Below are 24,119 nucleotides of genomic sequence, written 5' to 3'. Positions count from 1 at the left end.
GGACGCGATTAGAGGCGACAAGTGTTTCCAACGAATACAATTTTCCGCATCTGCAATGCTATTTTTGCCAAGTATACATTCCAGTTAGGATTGTCATGTATTCAGTGTATTACAGTATTTTCATCCGTAATACTCAACATATTTTTGTAGTTCATTTATTAACACTAAGCATAGACGATGAGTAGAACTGAAAAAACAATTAACACATTCTGACTTTGTAATATATTTATAAATTAGGTAGTTGGCAATTTTGTTCATGACGCAGTTATAGACAAATGAAAGTGAGAAGTGAGGGGCAGAAATCAAGGAAATATGGAGTGAAATTTTACAGTTAGCAATGGAATTTAATGTTGTATGACATTGTAGTAAGTAATTATTATTGTTCTATAATTTAATACTAGTAAATATAATATAAAATGTGTAAGATGTGATACATGTACACAGGTTCAAAATAGTTCACCATCGTAACGTCTAGAAACGCGAAAAAAAAAATACGTGTAATTTTGAGTTATATAATTTAGGTATTTTCGTTTGTACTCAAGGGAAAATTGACATTTTGCGTATATTCTTCAGTACAGAGAAAAAATTCGAAAGGGATATCCAAAATTTTTAATGTAGATACTATGTTAATAGTAAATATGGTGGTGGCAAGTAGGCCATCATGGTGTCCTTCACTAGGTGATGGCAGCTAAGATTAAATTACTCATCAGTTAAATTCAGAATAATGTCATATGTAGAATAACATTTCGAAACCATAATAGAAGTGTAAATGTTTGGATTTACTATATAGCTACATGCTTTCTGGTAGCGAAAAGATGAAAGAAAACAGTGTGTTTCGTATCAGCTGGAAGGTTGACTAGAGACATTTAAATAAGGAAAGATTGAATCTTCAAGTTCCAAATTCACAGAGTTATTATGAAATAATTGATGCAATAAAAATATGAGAGAAAAACCAGAGATATTCCTCGGAATATGTCTAACTTATTTCAAGATTGAGGTTCATAAAAAAAGAACTGCTATTATTTACTGACACTTAAACAGTGTTGTTGACAACTGATAAACAGATAAGTATGGAATTGAATGGTTTTACGAACTGTCGGCCAAAGTAAGATTCTACAAATGTGTGATTTCTGTACTCAAAAACCATTCAATTCCATACTTTAAAAATGATCCTTGCTCGCATTTCTTTGTCATATTTCACCTGCACGGGGTAATTCTGATCTTCAATGATAGGTGACAGGAGAGGATGGGTAGGTGTACCGAGTGCCTAAGGCTCGGGACGGGTCCTTTGTTTATCAAAGCGCAATCCTTAATTAGCGTAGTAATGCCGAGCGAGAGATAGCGAATGAAGGGTTAATAACCAAGTTGATTACTGTCATTATTACAACTCAATCGGATATCGGGCCAGTGTTCTAGAACCTGCCTGATGCCTTCTATTCTGAAGTTGACACGTTCTTCTCCTCTAGAGAGACACGGGTGATAGTTTACAACCTCCCGTGCACGTGGATACTTCTTACTGTTGTACTACCTATAGAAATGATTCTAGATCATGTACAAGTGGTAATAGAACACACAACAAACCCAGATAATGTTCTGTTCACATTCCAACATGGAGTGTGAATACAGCGTGATCTCGGTTTGTCATTTCTATTACCACTTGTACAACAAATTGAATCATTTTGCAGGTAGTACAACCGTAAGTAATATCCACGTGCACGGGACATGCGATATGGGTTCAATACCACCCACATATAGTCATACATTAAGTACAGGGGCACTAGAAAAACACATATTAAGTACAAGGGCAAATTTCAGGAATGCAATGAAATAGAGAATAAGTACCACGAAGCATTCATTTTCACATATCTCAAATGGTTGGAGGGTATATGCGAGCAACTTCCAACAAAAAGTTGTGAGTGAAACACATTTCTTTCCCTAGAAAAAACCGCGTCCCTACAACATTCAGAACACAACTTACCAGTAATTGCAAGTACTCCATGCTCCTGCAGGATACGTGTTCCATCATTTTTACGTTTTCAGTGGTGATATCCGTGATTTCCACGGCAGCCATTATTTATTTATTTATTTATTTATTTAAATACGTGCCAAGATGGCCAAAATTGCCTGTTTTACGTTAAAATGTTTTCCACGCTGCAATTGTAATTTACAAAATGTATAGGTAAAGTGTATTACTTTGGAAAGAATGACTAGTGTTGAAGAAACTTATTTATGCAGTTGACATGGCCCTAATCAAATTATTAACTTAGAAATTATGTAACCACTTCTGTTTGACTTAATATTCAAATCACATTTGACCATGTGGGATGGCTTAATGTGAAACACGTAATCCAGATTAATTAATTAATTAAGATTTGAAGACAAAATGCATGTTGCTTTTAAGATAATGCAGATAATCATATTGTGATGATGACACAATCGCTGCACTTGATCGAAAGATGACATTATTAGGTTGTGTACAAAAAGAAAACCAGTAATACTAAAAAATAACTTAAAAATGGAACTTCAAATTTCACTTTTATAGGAATTGATAATCATCGGGAACCAAGATATTTACATTCAGTGGTATAGTGAGTTGAGGTTAGATGTAATAAAAGTTCAGAGACTATAATAAATTAAAATTAAGTACTAACCTTGTATACCAAAAGAATAGTATAGTACGTATATTAAATTAAATTATTTCAACCTTCTCTGGGATCTTCATCAGTAACTCTTCTTCTGATATTATATTCTTGATTATTAATCCACGTGGGGCTCATTCTCGAACCACCAGATTTAAGACTATGAAGAAAAACCAATAATTTTTCTGTATACTTTGTAGAATCTCGCATAAGTTACCTTTACTCTTGGGTTTCCATTGAAAATAGAATTACAACCATTTAAACGGTGTAAATATTATTTACAAAGCACGCAACTAATAATAATTGTCTTAAAAAAAAAAAAAAAAAAAAAAAAAACCTTCTACAATTGCTAATACACGTATTTTTCCAACGATACTTCGCGAAAATGGCTCCATTTACATGAACCTTTCTTTTTTTTTTTTAATTATTCACAAGCTTCTTGCAGGAACAGCTATTTTTTTGAATTATATATATATATATATATATATATATATATATATATTGTACTCATTGTCAATAATAAACATTACAAGGATCGATGTCGATTTGTTCGGGACTATTCTACTGTTTACGTGTTTCAGTTCTTTTCAATTGTAAATTAAATTATGGCTACACTTGTGACCTCACATTTTCAATACGGTTCAGTGATCCAATACATTCAATTCTTCTATAATAGTAGCTCAATTCTTCTATAATACAAGATGCGGTCAACTTCACAATTTACGGCTTCCTCATGGTCAACTTTGACTTGCTACATCTCCGGTACAATTACAAAAAAACTTTCCTCAGATTCTCTTACAATTTCACATATTTAAATTTCTGAAAAATCAGAGAGAACAATTTCTGTCCCTCTGCCTATCTAGAGATAGATTGTGCCATCTATGTTTTTCTTTCTCTGCCTCTTACAATGCATAGAGAGTGAGTTCATACAGAAATAGATGCTAAGTTTCGCAAGAAATTACTATACTTTCAGAATATTAAGACGGAGAGAGAGGATTTTTTGAGGGGGAGTTGTGTTTGCCTTAAATTCCTAGATGCCTATTCTAAGAAACAAATAGAAGTTTCAGGAGAGCAAGCTGGCCACAGAGAGGAGGAGAACTTAGCCCGCTAGCTAAGGGCATGATATACTTGTTTTCTACATCTGAAATAAATGAATAAAGTGTATGGGTCGCCGCTTCATTTCTTACATTGTTTAGAGGTGATGCCGTGTGGTGGGAAACGAAATATACTGTAAGGGTTGATTCTGCACCCGCCAACTACACGGGATTCAATCCGTCGTGGTTCGGAATCCACGGTAATAGCAGTTTCCGTCCTTTATGACTTCGGTGTGGTTGTGAGAACGCGAAACACAGAAATTCAACTTCAGACCCATTTCTCAAATTAAGTCGTATCATACTGCAGTTATTACCGCAATATTTATGTAAGAACTAAATTATAATACGAATTTTGGGAAAAAATCGTTTAAAGAAAACTCGCCCCAAGGGTAAACCATCCCACGTGGATTTGTTTATGAGAAATGACTAATGAGACACTATAGAATTAATAATGAAGTGTTTATGTAAGACGTATGAACAGTCATCTAAATCGTATTTGATATATCGGTACGTGTACGAAAAAAAAAAAAAAAAATCCACCTTCAATCGTACTGCCATTTGGAGAAATTTGCAGTTTTCACTTCAAGTAAACTATTCTTATTATTGATGGTAGGAAGAAAATTCAACTTCCACCCCTTCTAGAGACTGTTCTGGTAAAACCTTGCGTTTATTTATTTTTACCTCCCACGATTTATGCTCCGAGGCTAAGGAAGACGATGATGATGATGATGATGAACGAACTGGTAGAATGACGGAATGAAGTGGAAGGAATCACAGCACGAAGTCGATCGCAGGTCCTTGGTCCGTATGCAATGAACAGTCTAGGCGTGCTTATATATATATAGCAATGGACGATCAATCTGACAAACAGATGCAAAATGAGACGTCGAGAAAACACTTCTTCGGTTGAATTATCGTATTCGATTCTTTTTTTTTTTCTTTTTTTTTTTTTCGTAGAAGTAGATTCAATAATATAGCAAAAATGCTGTTCAGTTATAGTGTCAATGAGAAATTGAATTATTAGACCTTGTATAGGGCAATATCAAATAACTGGAAGTTCTGTAAGAAAATGGAAATAATTGAACTATTGCAATATCGAATAATGTCAAACTAGATCGAAAATGACGAAATATATCGGATATCAAAGTATCCGCACATCGCGATATCGATATTTTAAAATATCGATCAGTATGTTGAAATCTTGCACAGCCCTATCCCAGTCTCGGACAGTGTAATATTCAAATCTAATTAAAATCCTATTTAACCATTAATGCTCACATATTTTTTTAACGTCCCATGACTATGCACCGAGGCAGGAGAGATGGTGATGATGATGGGATGAATGATAATGGTAAACAACGGAAGAGGGAGGAACGGGAGAATATCGAGAAAAAGCACATAGACGGTATTTGTCCGCAACAAAGTCCACTTGGCGTCATCTGTGATCAAACTGCGTATCCCACACATCAGAGGTGAGGACTCTGTTACAGACCATCGTGGCTCCAACGCTTATATGCATAGATCTAAATATCACAATCATGGTTTCACTCGGCATTGGCTTTCACTTTCCGTTCTGGTTTAATCCCAGATATAGGCTATTCCAAATAAGATTTCCCTCTATTTTGTTATGTCCCACCATGATAAGAACATATTTCTGTACTTACACTTGCGTAAAGATATACGCTCAAAGCAGGTCACGACGAAGTTAGAGTTTGTAAATTGGAAAGCATATCCTTATATGAACGAAATATAATCATATATTATAATAACATATACTTGTGGTACAGTGAAACCTGTGTATGTTGGCCCCATCGATTGCACTGCAGAGTGGCCAACTTACAGAAAATAAATGATTTGGAAAAGAAAAAGGTAACCCATATGATTGTCTTTTGAGTTCAAGATAATCCATTAAAATAATTCCATCCGCAACCCAAAAAACAGATGTCATTACTTTAAACTTTGACGGTTGGACCTTAAATTCCTTGGGTGGAGGGGAGAGGAGTGTTCCCATTGCATATTTTGGCTTACATTCAGGATCTAAGTGGTGAACTTACGTTTCACCATGCTAAAAATCTCTACAAAAACGTTCCGTTTGTCAGCGTTGATTATCCATAACAGTTTCCAACTTGTCACTTCACTTGTCCTCTTTTGGTCGACCGTCAGTATTCCTGAAACCCACCGTGCAGAGATCTTTTTCATTAATAACTGTTTGTGAAGAGGATTGAATGCACGCGGCCAGTTGAGTTGAGGCACTAGATTTTCCAAGAGTTTCCACCATATTCGCATGGATGTGTTTTGGGTGTTAGATGTTTATGCCTAATACTACAAGTGTCTGCCACAACTAAAAGGAGATCATCTGTGGAGTATGCTGAACCACCCTCGTATTCAATACTAGTGATTTATTAAGGTCAGCCGAGCAGAATTTAATTAAACAAATGTTTCATGCATGTTCTTATATATGTACAGTTTGTATGTTTCATGCATATCAATACTGGGATGAAATTTGTTCGTAATTCTTATTAAGTGAGATTAGAGCCATTTCTAGACAGTTCTTAAGCGATAATCGAGAGTGCCAAATACTTTAGTTCTGAATATTTAAGGTGTTAGTTTTGTAGAATATTAGTAGTTTCTCAGTTTTTGTTTGTTATGAAGTTTCAGTTCTTTAAATGAGATTAGAACATATGAAGGATAAGGAAAAAAAACAAGGAATGTCCATGTGTACTTTAACGGGTGTTTTGCCCTATCTCTTGATGACTCTTGGTACTATTTGACTGTATATGCCATGCATGCGTAGATGTAGAAATGTCCAAAGAAAGGGGCAAAAGATTTGAGTAACCCTATTCATTTCAATATTAAAACGTCGTTTTCTCGAAAATACAATTTTGTAGCATTCCTTCTTTTTTTCCTTTGCCCTTCATATATTTGTAAAACAAATAACTACTATAGTACGGCCGCTACGTCTCTGGCTCTGACAGTTCTACACGTGGACAAAAAACAATGTTGCCAATTTGTCCTTTATACACTATTTTCTTTGGCTTCGGTTCTGAAGAACTAGCCATTGTCACAAATGAATAACAATACTTCTTAACACCACATCCAAACACACAAAAAGAAAAGAAAAGTTGCAATAACCAAACACCATCTCAAATCAGTTTTCACTCAACTATGCACAAACAAAAGGGAGAATACGGAACGGCAACAACGTCTGGTTTCCTTGCCAGCGCGGTGACAGCTCGGTCATTCATTGGGCCTTATGGGGGGGGGGGGGGAGTCAATGTAGTATCAACGCTCGCTTTCTTTTTCGCATAGCTGTCAGAGCCAGAGATACAGCGGCCGTACTATAAAGGATTGGGTTTCTGTATAATAATGCAAAACATATTAAACGAGAAGTTCCCTGTGATAGTGAACGTATTGTACATACAGATACATATGATAAGTAAATAGAAACTTCTATTTATAAACTTTTTACAGCTTTACCAACTTGATACAGAAACGAAATGATAACCAAATTAGTCAGATTAATATGTTGTTGATCGACCTTTAGCTTGAAGCAAAGTCTTAATCCAATGGAGCATGGAATTAATGAGTTCCATGATTTTGGCCTGGAGGAGTTTTACCCATTCTTCACGCAAACATTGAAGTTTTCCACTAGAAGCGGGTGTTTGGACATATTCTAGAGTAGTCCAGATATATTCAACTGGGTTCATGTCCGGGGACTGGCTGACCCATAGCAGTTTTTGAATGCTTTTTTGTGTCTGCCACATTTGGGTGTTTTCAGTATGGCAAGGGGTGCCATCTTCGACAAACATAGTTGCAATTTTTGGAAACAACCCAGTGGAAAATATCGGTAATAGACCCCACTGCAAAGTGTCACTGTAGTCAGTGTTGTTGAGCATCCGACATATTCTAGCAACTCAGAACGTCCAGAGCTCCTAAATGGCTCCGCACACCATCAGTGAAAACCCTTCATATTTGACCATTGGTTGTAAGTGATCCAAGTGGAATACTTGGACGGGTTGTCTAGTCGCAAGTACGGCCGCTGGATGAAAATTGGGAAAATACATGTTCATCAGACAAAATTACCTGGCAGTAAATGTTAACATAACATCATGCCGCACAAAGTTTGTTACCCACTGTTTCCGCTTATTACTGGCTGTGGTAAGCATGGTTTTACGACTTGCAGTTATCTCATAAAAGTTTAGATGATGTAGATATCTTACAGCCGTAATCCAGCTGACTTTAGGTGTTCTGCCACATATGCATCCTTGAACTTGGGAGTTTATTCCGCTAAACTTTTGGTAGCCCTCAACTGGCGTTAAGTCTAGTTGGCCAGAACGTGGACTCATACTTTTCTTTTGATGTCTCTTAAATTGGACAACAATCCTATTGATGTTTGGCAATGAGCTTAAGGTTTCAATAAATTATTGTTTCTCGTGTGGAATCTTCACACTGTCCACACCTGAAATAAGGAACGAATTACGAACAGTAATTTTGACCTTCAAATCGTTACATTTTATCATATTGGAAGGTGTCGATTTACTTATATGTCTGTACAGTTACTACCAAAGTTGCATACTTACACTGCATAGTTCCAGTAACTTTGAAACGTAGCTTGAAACAGAAGTATTTACGTTCTACGTAAAAAAAAAAAAAAAAAAATAAAAAAAATAAAAAAATAAAAAAAAATAAAAAGAAAAAGAAATTATGGGACGACACGTAAAGAATCCATTTTAGAACCAATATGAGCTCACCTTAGTTCTGTTTCACTTTTATTCTCTTAAAAAATGAGAAGAAAAATGTTGAAATAGAAACAACAATACTTCAAGATCAAAATTACTTATATAAGATAGGATATAACCCTGTATATTAAATACATTTCCATACCTTGTGTAATAGTACGTCAGATTTGTTTACCCAAGTTTTGTAAGTGCTCTAATGAAAGTGACAGAGTAAGTACAGTCATAGAAGTCATCATTAACAAAAGTATTGAAGTAGAACATAACTAAGTTGAGTTCATATTCTGTGGCTAAGTTAATTCCAAAATTATTAACAAAATAACACTATAGGATAGGAATGCTATTTTTGCTGGCTATTGTACAATAGTTTGATTATATTTCAGTATATATGAGCTTGTTATCAAATAAGAATTTACTTAAATATATATCTACTTTTCTCCTTCCAGAGAAGAAGAATCCAGAGTAAAAATGGAGGATCTTCAGCAAACTGACATATGTCGCGTGTGTCGTTCGGAGGGTTCTCCGGAACGACCTCTTTTCCATCCATGCATCTGTACAGGAAGCATTAAGTATATTCACCAGGAGTGTCTAGTGCAGTGGATGCGATATAGCCGAAAAGAGTACTGTGAACTATGTAGCTATAGATTTTCATTTACACCCATCTACTCTCCAGACATGCCGAAACGTTTGCCTGTTAAAGACATTGTCAGCGGCCTGTTAACTAGCATTGCCACTGCTGTGAAATATTGGTTCCATTACACGCTGGTGGCGTTCGCGTGGTTAGGAGTGGTTCCACTAACTGCATGTAGAATCTATCGATGCCTTTTTACAGGATCGGTTAACTCTGTACTAACATTACCATTAGATATGTTATCGACTGAAAATATGATGTCAGATATTTTCCATGGCTGTTTTGTGGTGATGTGTACCTTATTTGCTTTCATCGGACTCGTTTGGTTACGAGAACAGATACTACATGGCGGTGGACCTGATTGGTTGGAGCAAGATAACATAGCTGCCGATCCGCCACCTGCGGAAAATAATAATATAGGGGTTGCAGATGCTGAGGTTCAAGCGGACGCCCTCCCTGCTGCTGAAGTAGATCTACCCGTACCAGTTGTGGAGGATAATAATGTAGCAGGACATGCGAATCTTAACCAAGAGTTGAACAACGACGCCCAAGATGAAGTGAATTGGAATCCAATCGAGTGGGACCGGGCAGCAGAGGAATTAACATGGGAACGGCTCCTTGGTCTGGATGGATCCTTAGTTTTCCTTGAACATGTGTTCTGGGTGGTGTCCCTGAACACATTGTTTATTTTAGTATTCGCTTTTTGTCCGTACCATATTGGTCACTTTACAGTAATGGGGTTCAAAATACGTGAGTACGCTGCAGCCTCTCACTTCGAGGGCTTAGTAACAACGTTGTGCGGTTACTGTGTTATTGGTCTTTGTCTTGTCATTTTACATGCAGTGGCGTCTCTCCTAAGGCTGCGGAAATCGAAACGTGTTCTAGGTTTATGCTACGTCGTTGTCAAAGTGTCGCTTTTGTCTGTTGTAGAAATAGGTGTACTTCCTCTTATCTGTGGTTGGTGGCTTGATATTTGTTCATTGTCGATGTTTGATGCTACACTTAAAGATCGAGAGGTTAGCTTTAAATTAGCTCCTGGAACATCGATGTTTATTCACTGGCTGGTTGGGATGGTGTATGTGTACTATTTCGCTTCTTTTATTCTTCTTCTACGCGAAGTTCTCCGCCCTGGTGTACTATGGTTTCTGAGGAACTTGAATGACCCTGATTTCAGTCCTATCCAAGAGATGATCCATCTTCCCATTTTGAGACATGTTAGAAGGCTGTTAGCATCAATGGTTATCTTTGGAACTGCTGTGTTGTTAATGTTGTGGCTACCAGTACACATTCTGAGAGCAGTTTGGCCATCGTTTCTCCCTTACACCATCGTTTTGCATAGTGAAGCGCAAGTAAGCGAGTTGTCGTTGGAATTATTATTGTTACAGGTGATTCTGCCGGCCTTGTTGGAGCAATCACATACTAGAGGATGGCTCAAGAGCATTGTTCGAACTTGGTGTCAAGCTACAGCCTGGCTACTTGACTTACGGTCCTATCTTCTCGGGGACGTTCCGTTAGCTGGTGAGAGTAACGAAGCTGAAAGAGACGGGAATGACAACGGTGCTGAAGCTCCTCAGCGACATGTCCCCCCTCCTCCACCACCTCCTCTTGCACCAGAACAGGGTCTTGGATTTGGCGGTGGCTTAGGAGCAGCGCATCAAGCATTACTTCAACGAGAAGGCCCAACGGGATTTCAACCTTACAACAGACCCAGTTGGTTTGCAATTCGGATTATTTGTTTGTTGTTTATTATGTGCATAAGCTTAGTGATTACAAGTTTAGTTGCTTTGACTGTTCCAGTTTGGCTAGGAAGGCATGTGATGTCGTTTTGGGTAACAGAGGGAAAGATCCATGAATTGTACACTGCAGCCTGTGGTATGTATTTATGTTGGCTCCTGACACGAGCTGTGACGCTTCTCATTAGCTGGCTTCCACAAGGATGGACAGCCATTTACCAAAAATTGCAACAATGGGCAATTTTAAGCGCAAAATCAGCTGTAGCGTTCTCAGTTCTCTTGGGGGTAATACCTTTGCTGTTCGGATTATTGTTGGAACTTGTTGTAGTGGTTCCTCTTCGAGTCCCTCTAAATCAGACTCCGATATTTTTCATTTGGCAAGACTGGGCTCTAGGTGTTCTCTACACGAAGATCACGTGTGCGATAACAATGATGGGTCCGAATTGGTGGTTTAAACAAGCCATCGAAAGATCGTATCAAGAAGGAATTCGGAACATGAATTTATCATTTATCTTATGCGAACTGGCGCTCCCTGTCATAGTATGTTTTGGATTGGCTCTTACTCTCCCGTACATTATCAGCCAAAGCATAGTTCCGTTGTTTGTAGTTAGCCCAGCGTTACAAAATCTGATAGCACGCCGATTGTACCCATTCCTTTTGCTTGTGGCACTTATAGTGGGCATAGTGACATTTCAAGTGAGACAGTTCAGAAAGTTATACGAGCATATAAAGAACGATAAATATTTAGTCGGCAGAAGACTCGTCAACTATGATCATCGAAGAAAATCACCTAGTCAAAATGCAGAAGGACTTACAGCACAATAGTATATAGAAAAATTGTACGAATTGTTTTGTATGTATGTGCATATGTAAATGTAAGGATGTATGATTCTGACGTTTGTGACTGCTTGTATATATCTGTATATAATACATCTATATATACTTAATATATATATGTATATGAGATAGCTGTGTACATGCAACGGTGTGCATCTTGTTTCCAACATATTAATATTGGGAAGAAAAAGTATTGGAACCAGCACAGCAAGTAAGGAGGATAATGTTTAAATAATAAGCAACAGAAAATAAAAAGAATTTGTGATATTTTTTATCCGAATGGTTGTGGAATTTTCTTCGTGTGTATTACGAAAAAAAAAAAACTTAAAATACGGAACATTTTAAGAGCATGACTGCAAGAAAAAGCTGTTTTTTTTTCTTCTTCTTCTTTGGATCCTACGTATATTATGAAAGAAAAATCATTTATATTGCTTAGCTCTGGCACTTTCCTGAAACTGCCTAATATAATAGTATTGTCGTATTTGTTTCTCTTCTAAACATTCACAATGTAATGTGAAAGTTCCTCAAAAGTAACAAAGTGTAATCTGTATTGTATGTTACCCAGAATTTAAAACAGATTTAAAAAAAAAAAGTGTTGGTCTTTTTGGAAGGCTTTGTTAATATTAGTAAAGAATGGAAGTTTGTTTCTTAAGCCCTGTTACTATTATGATGTATAAACTGTGAACACCTTCTGTCATAAAAAAAAAAAGAACTGTCATTTTCATTTTCTGGTATTAAAATTATCAGCAACTGTGTAATTCTCTTTTTTTGTGTTTCTTTTTAAGAAGAAAAAAAAATATTGAAAGTATATAACATGTAGGTTGCAGTTTGTACAAATGTATAAATATGTTTTATACAATCAAGCCTCATAGGTTAGAAATTAACACGAATATTACTACAGGGTTCCCACCGACCTGGAAATGTCAGGGAATTTTAGTCCTTAGAAGCCATCTCTTGTCTTGTCGTACCAGAGTACTTGGTAGGGATATTTTATAAAATTAAACTAAACAAAATACCGTATTTCAGTTTAACGTCCCGCGATTATAAGGTAAGTGCATGGTGGTGGAATGAGAATGTGGGAGTATCCCGAGAAAACTCACGTACACGTCGTCCAAGACAAACTTACTACCTTGGAGATCGAACCACGGACCCCACGCACCGGAGGTAAGCACTATACAACTGAGCCACCGTACCCTCCATTTTATAAAATAAATTAGTTTTGTAAAATTTCTCTACTTACACATGTATATTATATGCATGGACATGCTTAGTAAATAGGATCTTCCTAATGGGAAAAAATATAGTTGCTATTTTCTTTATATATAGACTTGGAAATTTATATATCATGATTTGGTAAATACGGAAAAGTTAGGGAATTCGTGCTCGTCAAATAAGTGGGAACTCTGTACTATGAATTGGAATTAAAATAATATACGTCAAAATATAACTATCTCTGGCCATTAGCTCCAGATGATATCGTGTACACAGTTTTTAAATATATGACGCAAAACCTATTTACGAACTTTGTGAGGATCAACTGAATTAAAAGACATCTCAAATTCTAATTTAAATTATGAGATACATCTGCAAATCTTGCCATTTACTTGGATATAATGCAAGATGTTCAACGATTTCACAGAACTTCATCACAAAATGTGACACTTTGTAAAGAAAATTCGTTTAAAAAGCAAAACTTTCATGTTTTATAGCAGATTTCATTTTCAGATGGCTTTAAGATAATGATGATAAAAAACATGATTTACAAACTGCCAAGTGTATGTAATCTGTAACGCAAATTTTGTCAAATTTTACAATTTAATTGCGGATAAAATTACTTTTTGCATTTGGTAGGTAGGTTTTGCGCTACTTTGTATTATTCTTGTGGAAATTAATCTTAGAAAGCAGTTGTGTTACTTAATACTATTCCTAAGTCTTGTATAGTGCCTATTTAGAGAATTAATCATGCGTCATCACGAAAATCGCAAATTACATATAAATTTTCCAAAACTTAATCGACAGGGTCGAGGATTTTCCTTCGAGAAAACTGTAAACCAAATGTGAGATAGAGGTAAGTTATATATTTGAAACAATTTTGTATTACCGTAGAGGAACCTATTTTTAAGATGATTTCTACACCAAAAGCGTTTAAGAATTTTTCATCGCATTTTGGTATGTGTAAAAAGAAAGAAAAACTTAAGAAGAAAATGTTAAATTCTCATGTTACATGAAAAACTGAACGCTCACTGAATTGAAACCATCCGTCCACACGAGGAAGTGTAGCCAGCAACTGAACTGATTACATGACCACTCCGACTGGTATTGTTGCAGAGAAAGAACAACTCAAGGCTACATGTTGGCAGACAGCACACTGTTATAATGGAAGATGATCGTGATTGTGGATACCCGAGCAATAGGTGCGTCAATAAACAGCGTAAACTGACACGTATGAAGTTCTACAGCAGACGACCCACTCCTTACGACTCGTAACTGCCAACTTCGTTGCGCTTAGGCAAAGAACACGCTAATTGGACCGTAGATGAATGGAAAAAAGTGTATTAGTCCGATAAATCACGGTTTGTGCTACTCCTCTCGGACAGGTGTGCGTGTGTGTGGAGCCAACAGCACGAAGCTATGAACCCCTCGTGCATGGTGTGTACTGTACAAGCAGGTGGGGGCGGTTGTATGGTTTGGGGATACTTCTGTCGGTATGGACTGGGATCGTTGGTGCATGGACTACAGCAAAACATCCGTTGTGTACCTGCATGTGTTAGAGGACCACATACACCCTACAATGCAACACTTCTGCCCACACGAAGATGGGATTTTTCAGGACGATAATACACAGTGCCACTAAGCCAGGACTAGTTGCTTGGCTTAAGAATATTCCACGGAGCTGTAGCATATGAATTGGCCCCTCTAACTCACCGGAAATTAATCGTGTAGAACATTTATGGGATGTTATGGAACGAGCTCTTCGCACCATGATTCCTGCACCACCTGTGGGCTCACGGATGCCACTAGGAATATATGGTATCATATTCCCGTGGAAAAATACAGCAACTACCAGAAACCATGTCACGCCGAGTGCAGGGCGTCCTCTGAGCAAAAGGTATAGCAACAAAGTATTAGATGGGTGGTCGCAACCAGTGGTGCTATTCAGCCGGTTCGGTAGAACCGGTTGTTAAAATATTTCGAGTTCGCAGAACGACTTGTTATAACAAAACAACAATAAATTTTACTCATTTATACCCAGGAACAGTAAAATTTAGTTAAATTCTTATTTTTAGAAATTCTTACGTATGATTTCTCAGAACAAGGTGTAAGCGTTTATTTCTTAATTTCAAATGCTCAGATATCAAGGATGAGAACTGGGATCACATGAGTGTAGTGGTGAGGATTATTTACAGTATATTTGAAACGCATACATATCAACATCAACAATTGTCGATCCATTGCTGGATTGTCTTTCCAATGCTTTTTGACAACCATCTATATTGGATAATTCGTCACACCACCTTGTATTAAGATGTCCTGAAGGACTTTACTTGTCACTTATGGTATCCAGTAAAAATTTGCTTTTTATGTACCTTGTATGGATATTTCTTTGTTTCCTGAGAGAGAGTGAGTTATATCTATCTCTACCTATCCATCTCTCTCTCTCTCTCTCTCTCATATATATATATATATATATATATATATATATATATATATATATATATATATATATAGAAAGAGAGAGAGACGGTCTCAAACACAGCGTGGGAATTCTCTGACTCCCAGATCCTAGCATTGTGTCGGTTGACAACATCGTTCAAATCAAATAGAGCCTCATCATCTGAGAAAAAGACACGTTTCATATAGTCAACATCTGCCTCAATCTCTGAAAATAAGGTAACAGCGAAGTCATACATTGATTGTAGGGACTGCACGATCTGGACTTCGTGCGCACGGAAAAGATGTTGTTCATGTAGGATGCGGTGCACTGATGTCTTAGGAATCTGCAACTAACGTGAGGCTCTGCAGACTGACTTCTTGGGACTTCTCACGAAGGCGTTTCTCACTGTCGGAATTGTCTGCGCACTAGATCCAGACTTGCCTGTTGTAGGAAGATCACTGATGCTGCCTGTTTCCTTAAACTTAGCATACATCTCGACGCTTTTAACACCTAGTGGCTCTCTATGGTATGCCGTCTGGAATTGTCTCTGGACTGTTTTTGGTGAATGTCTCGTGATACCAGAGGACACATTGGGATTTGTCCTGGTTTGAATACATGTTTCTGCAAATGGTGTCCGATTCCGTCACTGAGCCCTGTAAGAAACAAAATAATAATAAGTATGTACACAAAATCTAGAATATGTTAAATGCAATTTAAGATAAATGTATTTGTCTGTGTGTCTTATTTTATGCCTTATAAATGTTTGTAATCAGGGAAAGAACTCTGGGACACCTAATCCTTTGAATATAAAGCACATAACTCCAGAGAAAACGAGGAAACTCAACAAAGAAAACCAACGACCCACTTAGAATAGAAGAGGAAATTCACGGAAGCGATTAAACGAGTGAACATACTTGGCACATGAGTCGAGCTGTTTTTCGGCATTCCTTTCGATTAAAATACACATCCTAAGGGAGAGAGGTAGGGTACCTTTCAGACATTTCCTATAGACTTATTTCCCCGTGCGAAGAACAGGCGTTCAGCTGGTTACGATATAATCAGCAGTATATTTTCAAACAACTAGTGAAATGAAAAGGGGGGGGGGTCGTTTCTCAAAGGTACGAGCCAATTTTAACTGAAAGTCAGTTATGGATGAATTAGTAATATTCTTAAAATGTATTGAACTTTTATATTCGTACTAGCAAATGCCCTGGTGTCTCCTTTATATTCTGAATTTCAAATTCCACAACATCAGCAATACTAATCCCCTATCCTGTGAAGGATTATGTCCCGAATATAACGCCTCCAACTTTTGCTATCCGATCTCGCCCCGCTCTCTTTCCACCCATCGGAGAAATTTTGTCACAATTTCTTCTCTGGAGAGTTAATTTTATTAAATGCTCAATATATATATATATATATATATATATATATAGTTCGGTCCATAAAAATATCCCCGCCCGTATGTTTTCTGGAAAAGTTTTGTTCAAGACTTTAATGACAGGCTATTTATTACTATGTAATATACCTTAATATTATTGCTTTACAATACAGTTTACATTATTTAACATACAAATGAACAGTGTTTCAATATTTTGTGCGTTGTCCATTAGCTTTTTTAAGAGCCTGGATTCTTTTTGGCATTGATGCAACAAGTTTCTCAAACGTACTATGGTACCAAACCTAAACATTTTTCCCCGTTAATTCTGTTCTGTTACTACAACAATATTTGCTCAATTTAAAAGACATAATAGCCCACAAATTTTCGATGGTGTTCATATCAGGTGAATTGGCTGGCCACCATAACCTCTGAATACCTAATTCTGACTCTGTTGAAGAACCCTAGATCGGTGGCACGATGCATTATCATATTGGAAAATGAATGGTCCAAGGTTTAAACCAGTGAAATGCTCCGTAGCTGTATTCAAAAGCTCCTTTAGTATCTCACAATATGATAAACCATCGATTGGACCTGTGCAAGCTTTAATTCTTCCCACACCTTTGGAACACATTGCTCCCCATAGCATTACACTTTCACTGAACTTTTTTTGTCTCCGTGATGCACTCTTGCTTTAACTCTTCTCACCGCTCCATCCACAGTTTTACAGCATCATTACCGAAATCTTAAATTTCTTCTCATCTGAGAAAATTACCCTTTTCCAATCATCCACTTTCCAAACATATCCACGATTATTATTTTTTTTTTTTTTCTGTCTTTGATGTGCTTCTGTGTCAAATGAGGCTTCATTACGGGCGGTTTCTTTTTAACATTCATGTCCGAGAGACGTCTTAACACTATTTGGTGTGAAGTACTTGAAGCACTCTCACCTAAATCCTCCTTTATCTTCGCAGCAACCTGCCTTCCACTTAATTTTCTCTCTTGCTTCGCAGTCCTTTTGATTGCCCTGCACAAGCTTTTTTTTTCTTTTTCGTCCACGGTGATGGCGTAATTTAACATTCCAGTTTCCGTTTGACGTTTTAAAATATTGCACACTGTTTTGTGGTCAATGTCAAATCATCTTGCGATTTCTCTATTCGATAGTTCTTGCGACTTCAGTCCCAAAATCATACCTTGTTCTCTTGGAGATAGGCCCTTTTTCTTCACCGTGGTGTGGAAACTGAAAATATTTGACCAAATCACTGAATGGAACGGATATTAACACAAATACAGCTTTGTATTCGCAGAACTCAGCTTTGTAATTTAGAATACAGCACCAGCAATCTCCAAACTTGTCAATACACACTCGTTTCCCACCACTCTGACTCCTAGAAAACAGCCGACTGAAAAATGGCGGGAATCGAAAAGTTGCACCATATAGGGCAATTATTTTGGAACTTCAAACATATTTCTGCCATCTAGTATCCACAGAGTACGCTAAATGGCATGCCTTTGATCTCAATACGCTTCGGTTTCCTATTTAATGAATATTTGCGAGCATCTAAAAAATTATAAATTGCGTATAGTTTCCCCCTACACAAACTCACGACACAGAAAATTATTCGATTATACCCGATATCAGTAAAAACTCCTATAAACGCTATAAGAATAAAACACTATTACCCAATTATGGAAGCAATCCGTGTGGAAACGCAAATCGTATTAAAAGATGCTTTTCAACCAAAATTCATAATAGGGATATATATATATATATATATATATGGGGGTAAACGTGTGGAGGGACGCCGTCCCCCTACCTCTAAAAATATGCACTGCGTCCTCCCAGTTCCTAAAAAGAATTACAATGGGAAAGATAGGCAGGGGGACGGCGGGACGTCATGGCGCTACCTACCGTCCCCCTACTTTATCAGATCTACTTTTACCCCTGTATATATATATATATATATATATATACACGACGTACCCGAGGAGTGATGAGAAAGTAAGATTACAAAGCCTTCCGTGAAACATGTTTGTATAATTTCATACAACCAATACAGCCAACAGATAGCACATACATTAGGTTATTTTTCGACTCAGTCTTTATATCGGTTGAGGCACTTATCGCATCATTGGATGAGTTTGAAGATTTCCTCGTAAAAAATCCTGTCGGTGCGTGTTCAGTCACGTGACACGAAGTGTTTTACCACCTCGTCTGAAGAAAAGCGACGGTCTCTCTAGGTGCTTCTTCAAGTACGGGAACAGGTGAAAGTCGCTTGGAGCGAGGTCCAGGCTGTAGGGAGGGTGGTCAATGATGTCCCAGGGAATTTTGTGTTGGCCACTGCGCTCTTCGTCGGTGACGTTTTCTCTGTCAGTCGCAAACTTCTGACACCATTCTGCGACATGCTGACGAGACATTACAATCTCTCCGTAAACCTCTACCAACTGCCGGTTAATTTCAGCCGTGGTTACGTGTTTCGCCCACAGAAATCGAATAACTGAGACTTCTTCACGAGGCCAGTTGTCCAAACGAGTCACCATGTGTTTACGTACAAGTAATGCCGTAGGTGGCGGGTGGCTGAAACTGCACAGTTGCCAACTCCTATATATTAAAATTATCACACACACTTCATTCCTCTATAATGAACGAAACTCCAGAAATATCGGGGAAAGAAAGAGACAGGGAGGGGAGAAGAGAAAAAGAAAGAAGAGTTGAATTTCAGTTCACGTCTCCATGTTCTGTGACTTGTGAAATTGGGAACACGTGAAAAATAATCAACCCTTCTTATTCCCATTAGGATGTACAATTTTATTTTTCTAATCCTTTGTCTACATCAGTCATTTTTATCTGAATGCTCTGTGACGTCATAGTCTGCTGCTCTCCTCAGTAAACCAGATTGAGAGAAAAGAAGGCGGGAAACACGTTGAAAATAAGCAGTAGTGAAAGGCAGAAGAAAAGATCGCTTGTTTCGTAGGCATATACTACTCATTGGATTCATGACTACTTTTACACTACAAACGCTTGCTTATTCAATCTTTCTACCTCTCTCCTCGTTTGCTTTGCTCTATGATTTCTCTCTGCTGTTTCTCTGATCGTAAAAGCGTACTCCTACGTTATACTTCGGCAAGTTACAAATGACTCGTCTATACCTCATGAAAGAAGTTTACTATCCAAATTTCAGATATCTTGATTGAAAGTCTCACAAAATGCTTCGTGTGGAGTACCGTAGTGTATGGTTCAGAAACACAGACATTACTCAAAAATAATGAAAAACGACTGGAATCTTTTGAAATGTGGGTGTGAAGAAGAATGGAATCAGCTGGATCGAGCGGATAACGAATGAGAGTGTGTTAGAAATGGTCGAGGAGAAAAGAACAATTTTAGCTATTATTAAGAAGAGAAACTGGTTTGGATATTGGCTAAGAATGAATTTAATCATGAGGGACGTTTTAGAGGGTATGATGGCGGGAAAGAGAGGGAGAGGGCGAAGGAGACTACAATTAATACAATATCAAAACAGAAAAATTGTACGTGAAGACCATGAAAGAAAGTGTTTTAAGAGCATGGAACCTTCTCAGCTGCGGGAAGTGGCCTGCCAATACTGGCAGAATACCTATCATGGTGATGATTATAGTGGTTTCAATTGGGCGTTGATAAATCTGTCTAACATATAATGGTATATAAATATAAGCTAAATTATTTCATACTAATATGTACACTGTACATAATTTATAGTTTGTGTCAGTGTATGAATTGAATATTTTTCTCAGGGATAACTAATTTTACCCATATCTCACAGACATATTTATTCTTTCTTCGTATTACAAAAATATAGATGCTTCTACGTGAAACTAGATCATTACCTGCTTGAATGAATCCTGTGATGCCTTTCCAGGAATTGCAGACCTAAACATTTGGTGATCTTTCCACCGTCTTCGATTCTTTTTAGCTTGCTCCTGCAAAAAGAATGTTTTCCGCAAGAATAGGTAAATATTTCTCAAGAAATAGAAGTGTGAGATTTTTAACGGCTACAAAAGAGGTTAAGAGAGGCTAGAGAAGGTGAGATGTTCCATAAACTGTTTTAACTCAAATAAAAGTGTTTCCTTAGTTTAGCTACGTAAATTATAAGTTGTTCCAGGTTTCTATTTTCATGATCATTAAAAATAATTCGAGAGAGAGAAAATGTTATCCTACTAGAGATGAAGATTTTCTTCGCAAATTTGGGTTGTTCCTGGCATTGCCCGTTAATTCCACACTGGTTTGTGTGTGTAGTTTAATTAACCATTGGTATACTTTAAGATCATTTAAAATTCCAGGGTGTGACTTCTTACATTTCGAGCGGAAGAAAACTTGATTACTACATACTATATATATATAATAGTTTGAAATATAGCTTGATAGGTACTCTACCGTGGATGGTGAAAGAGTGTTATTAGTTCTCCGAGTTTAAGTTCAAGAATTATATTTAAAGAAGCCATAAGAGGAAGTTGTTTTCCTTTTTTTAAAAAAAAAATAGAAGAAAAAAAGAAAAAATCAATTTAAATTATTAGATTTTTAAAATTAGCTGAGTCCTGAGAAGTCCTCTCAGTAAACTGCCTTTATACTCGACTGAAGAAAACATTCTTCGGTGTTGAAAGCTTTCGGCGAATTGAAAGAATGTAATCGCAGAGAAATTTAATTTGAATTTAGCGTCCCTTTCAGCAGTCATGTTATACCAGTAAGACGTGGACCTACAGCTTAACGTGGGATCTGAACCACATGAGCTTCCGCCGGAAATCGAACCCAAGTATCCAATGCCAAAGGCGTGTATGCTAACCGCTTAGCCACAAGGGCCTCCGAAATGCTTCATTTAATCAGTTATGCTATTTTTTTTTTTTTTTTTTCATTTTTTCGTGTGAAGATTCATTTTCCAAAGTCTTTCGGTGTTGTTTCCAAACACCAAGTACTTTAACGTTACGAATTGATATTTGAGAACTCCTTCGTGGCTATATCGTCTCGTATGAGTGTTCATAATGAAAGACCTAGATATGACACCGGGTCCGGTGGGAGCTCATGTGATTCGGATTACACATTAAACTAGATCTACGTCTCATACTGCCTCAGTGTTGAAAAGGGACTAACAAGCGAACAATAAGGCAGTCAATTGTAGGCTAAGTACTGAAATATCTATTACTGACGAGTTTCACATGGTTCCCCTGAAACTTACCTGTTTTTGCTTTGTAAGATAAGGGAACCTGTAGGACAAACTATACGCTCCATTCAATGCGCCCTGAGATTTCTGTACCTCACTTTTTGTTTGATCATTTTATCTCCAGCTGTTGCGATCTATGCGCACTGGACATTTTATCTGACTTCGCAAATTCACATTTAAATGGCCTTTTCCTAAACGGTGCCCTACAAAAAACCTACAAAAAGTTGCCTATTTATTTATTTATTTGATGATACATCAAATGACATACCTTCCCATTTAACATTTTCGAGTGAATCTTCAGGGTCTCTTGTTAGAGGGCCCTGAGCGTAAAGCAAAATGCTCCACTTCCTGGCATTTTCCTATCTCAGTTTTTGTTGCTTTTTTTTTTTTTTTTTTTTAAATCTCCGTTTCTGATTTATAGGCACTGGAGAGTGTAGAAGACCACAGAACCATGACATTATAGAATTAAAAAGGATAAGGTGGTCAAACATAAGGATGGTCCACTACTGGTACCTGCAATGTCAAAATGGGATATCATGTAATGAATTCTATCATTGTAAGGAACAAAAATGGTTTCTGTTCCATATAAAATGATTAAATATTTTTTTAAAAAATATATGAATTTTCAATAGGGAGTTAATTCCCGCCCACTCTGTATGTATATATATGTATATTGCAAAATGCCGTTTACAACACTTGAGGGGTAAATCTATGCATGAAAACTAGCCAGAAACTCAATCTACAGAAATGCTTCAGAGTGCCGTCTTTCCGAGTTACGAGCCGCCGAAATACCGGAAAATGAACTATGGGACGCCACAACGCAAATACGAACGACGGCAAAGAACGCGATGTAGTGAATTTCAAAGAATATGATATCTTTAGTTTTCAACAATGCCAAAACCAAGGTGAAGGGGAACATACGCAAGAGATTCCACTCAATTCGACCTACTTTAACTTTCAGGATATTCGGGAATCTCCTCCTCCTTTTGAGGAATCCCTTGTGGTCTGACTTCTACTCAGCCTTTCTACACAAGCCGCACGGGCAAAATTATTATTATTGTACTTCTATTAAAACAGGGATGCAAATAACCATTTGCCCGTGGCAAGTGGTTTATCTGTGCGGACGAGTATTTAATATTAATCGAAGATAAGTAAATGATTTTTATTGTGGGATGTGAGCAAGTAGCCTTTTTCTTGGGCGACTAAAATTTTGTTGCTTATTTGCATCCCTGTATTAAAAATACATGTTATATCAAATAACTACGTACCTTTAGATACATAAAACATTGCAAAAGAGCTTATTACTTTCACCAGTCTCGTGTTTTATTCGAACTGTTTGTAACGAAGTTAACAGGGGTCGTATAACGTAACGCAGAGACCAATATTAAAGAGTACAATGGGAAAAAAAAGCCCATTCACACCACGTGGTTTTGTTTGTATGAGCGCTAGCTTTTCGAAGAACAGATAATAGTTATCGACTGAACAAGTATGTTTAGAAGGTATGCCTGACTAATAGTAGCAGCAAATATGTAATTTATTGGTACTCGCAAAACTTAATCATATTTGGCACGATTTTCGGTTTGTCTGTAGATACAACAGGGAAGGGCGAAAGGTAGGTAAATCATCTCTATTTGGTGGGGGAACTGTGGCCAACGTAATAAATAATGTCGCGTGCTTTGATGTCGTCTACAAAGAACGAGCAACGCAATGCAATCGGATCTCAGAGACCTAAACAGAAAACTTTCACTGAAATTTACAAAGAAATAGTGGAAGTGTATGGTGCTGAACATACAAATCAATAAGATAGCCAGACTAGCTCCAGTTTTTCTTTGCAAACGGCCGAGTAAATCTTACAGAGTCGCCTCATTCGGGACGACTTAGCACGGAAGTCAATTTGATACAGTACAACACACAATACAGGGTGTATCAAATTAATACATACAGTCTTTAAAATAGAATATCTCAATAATTAAAGCAGATAAGTATACAACTTTTGCCGTGTTGTGTAGCTTACCAACGTAAATATTTTTAAAACAATGAAGATGCATACTATCTTCAGCGGTAACCCATTCTCATCTTGATGTGCTTATTCTCTTGATCGCACATTCTCTGAGAAATGTACAATGAAGAGGATATGTGCTGCGAAGCACCTACCTCGATCTCAGGATTAAACCTCTACACTTCATTCTTTGAGGAACTGTACAGAACACAGTGTACGCCAAAA

At 37.3% G+C, this 24,119-nt stretch overlaps 1 protein-coding gene across 1 annotated transcript; it reads left to right on the top strand.

Annotated features, from left to right (window-relative positions):
- Positions 1-69: 69 nt before the first annotated feature.
- On the top strand, positions 70-12,428 carry LOC145680325 (E3 ubiquitin-protein ligase MARCHF6). Its single transcript, XM_081750701.1, has 2 exons — positions 70-365; positions 8,916-12,428. The coding sequence occupies exon 2, from the start codon at positions 8,938-8,940 to the stop codon at positions 11,656-11,658; it is 2,721 nt and encodes a 906-aa protein (XP_081606827.1). The 5' UTR covers positions 70-365; positions 8,916-8,937; the 3' UTR covers positions 11,659-12,428.
- Positions 12,429-24,119: the final 11,691 nt, after the last annotated feature.

This window comes from Thermobia domestica, chromosome 3 (assembly GCF_964235325.1).
Source record: "Thermobia domestica chromosome 3, izTheDome1.hap1.1, whole genome shotgun sequence".
NCBI classification, from domain to species: domain Eukaryota; kingdom Metazoa; phylum Arthropoda; class Insecta; order Zygentoma; family Lepismatidae; genus Thermobia; species Thermobia domestica.
Note: the sequence above shows the minus strand (reverse complement) of the source record. Positions and strands in the feature narration are given on the sequence as shown.

Excerpts from the sequence above, each read along its gene's own strand:
- LOC145680325 (XM_081750701.1), top strand. The coding sequence starts at position 8,938 with ATGGAGGATCTTCAGCAAACTGACATATGTCGCGTGTGTCGTTCGGAG.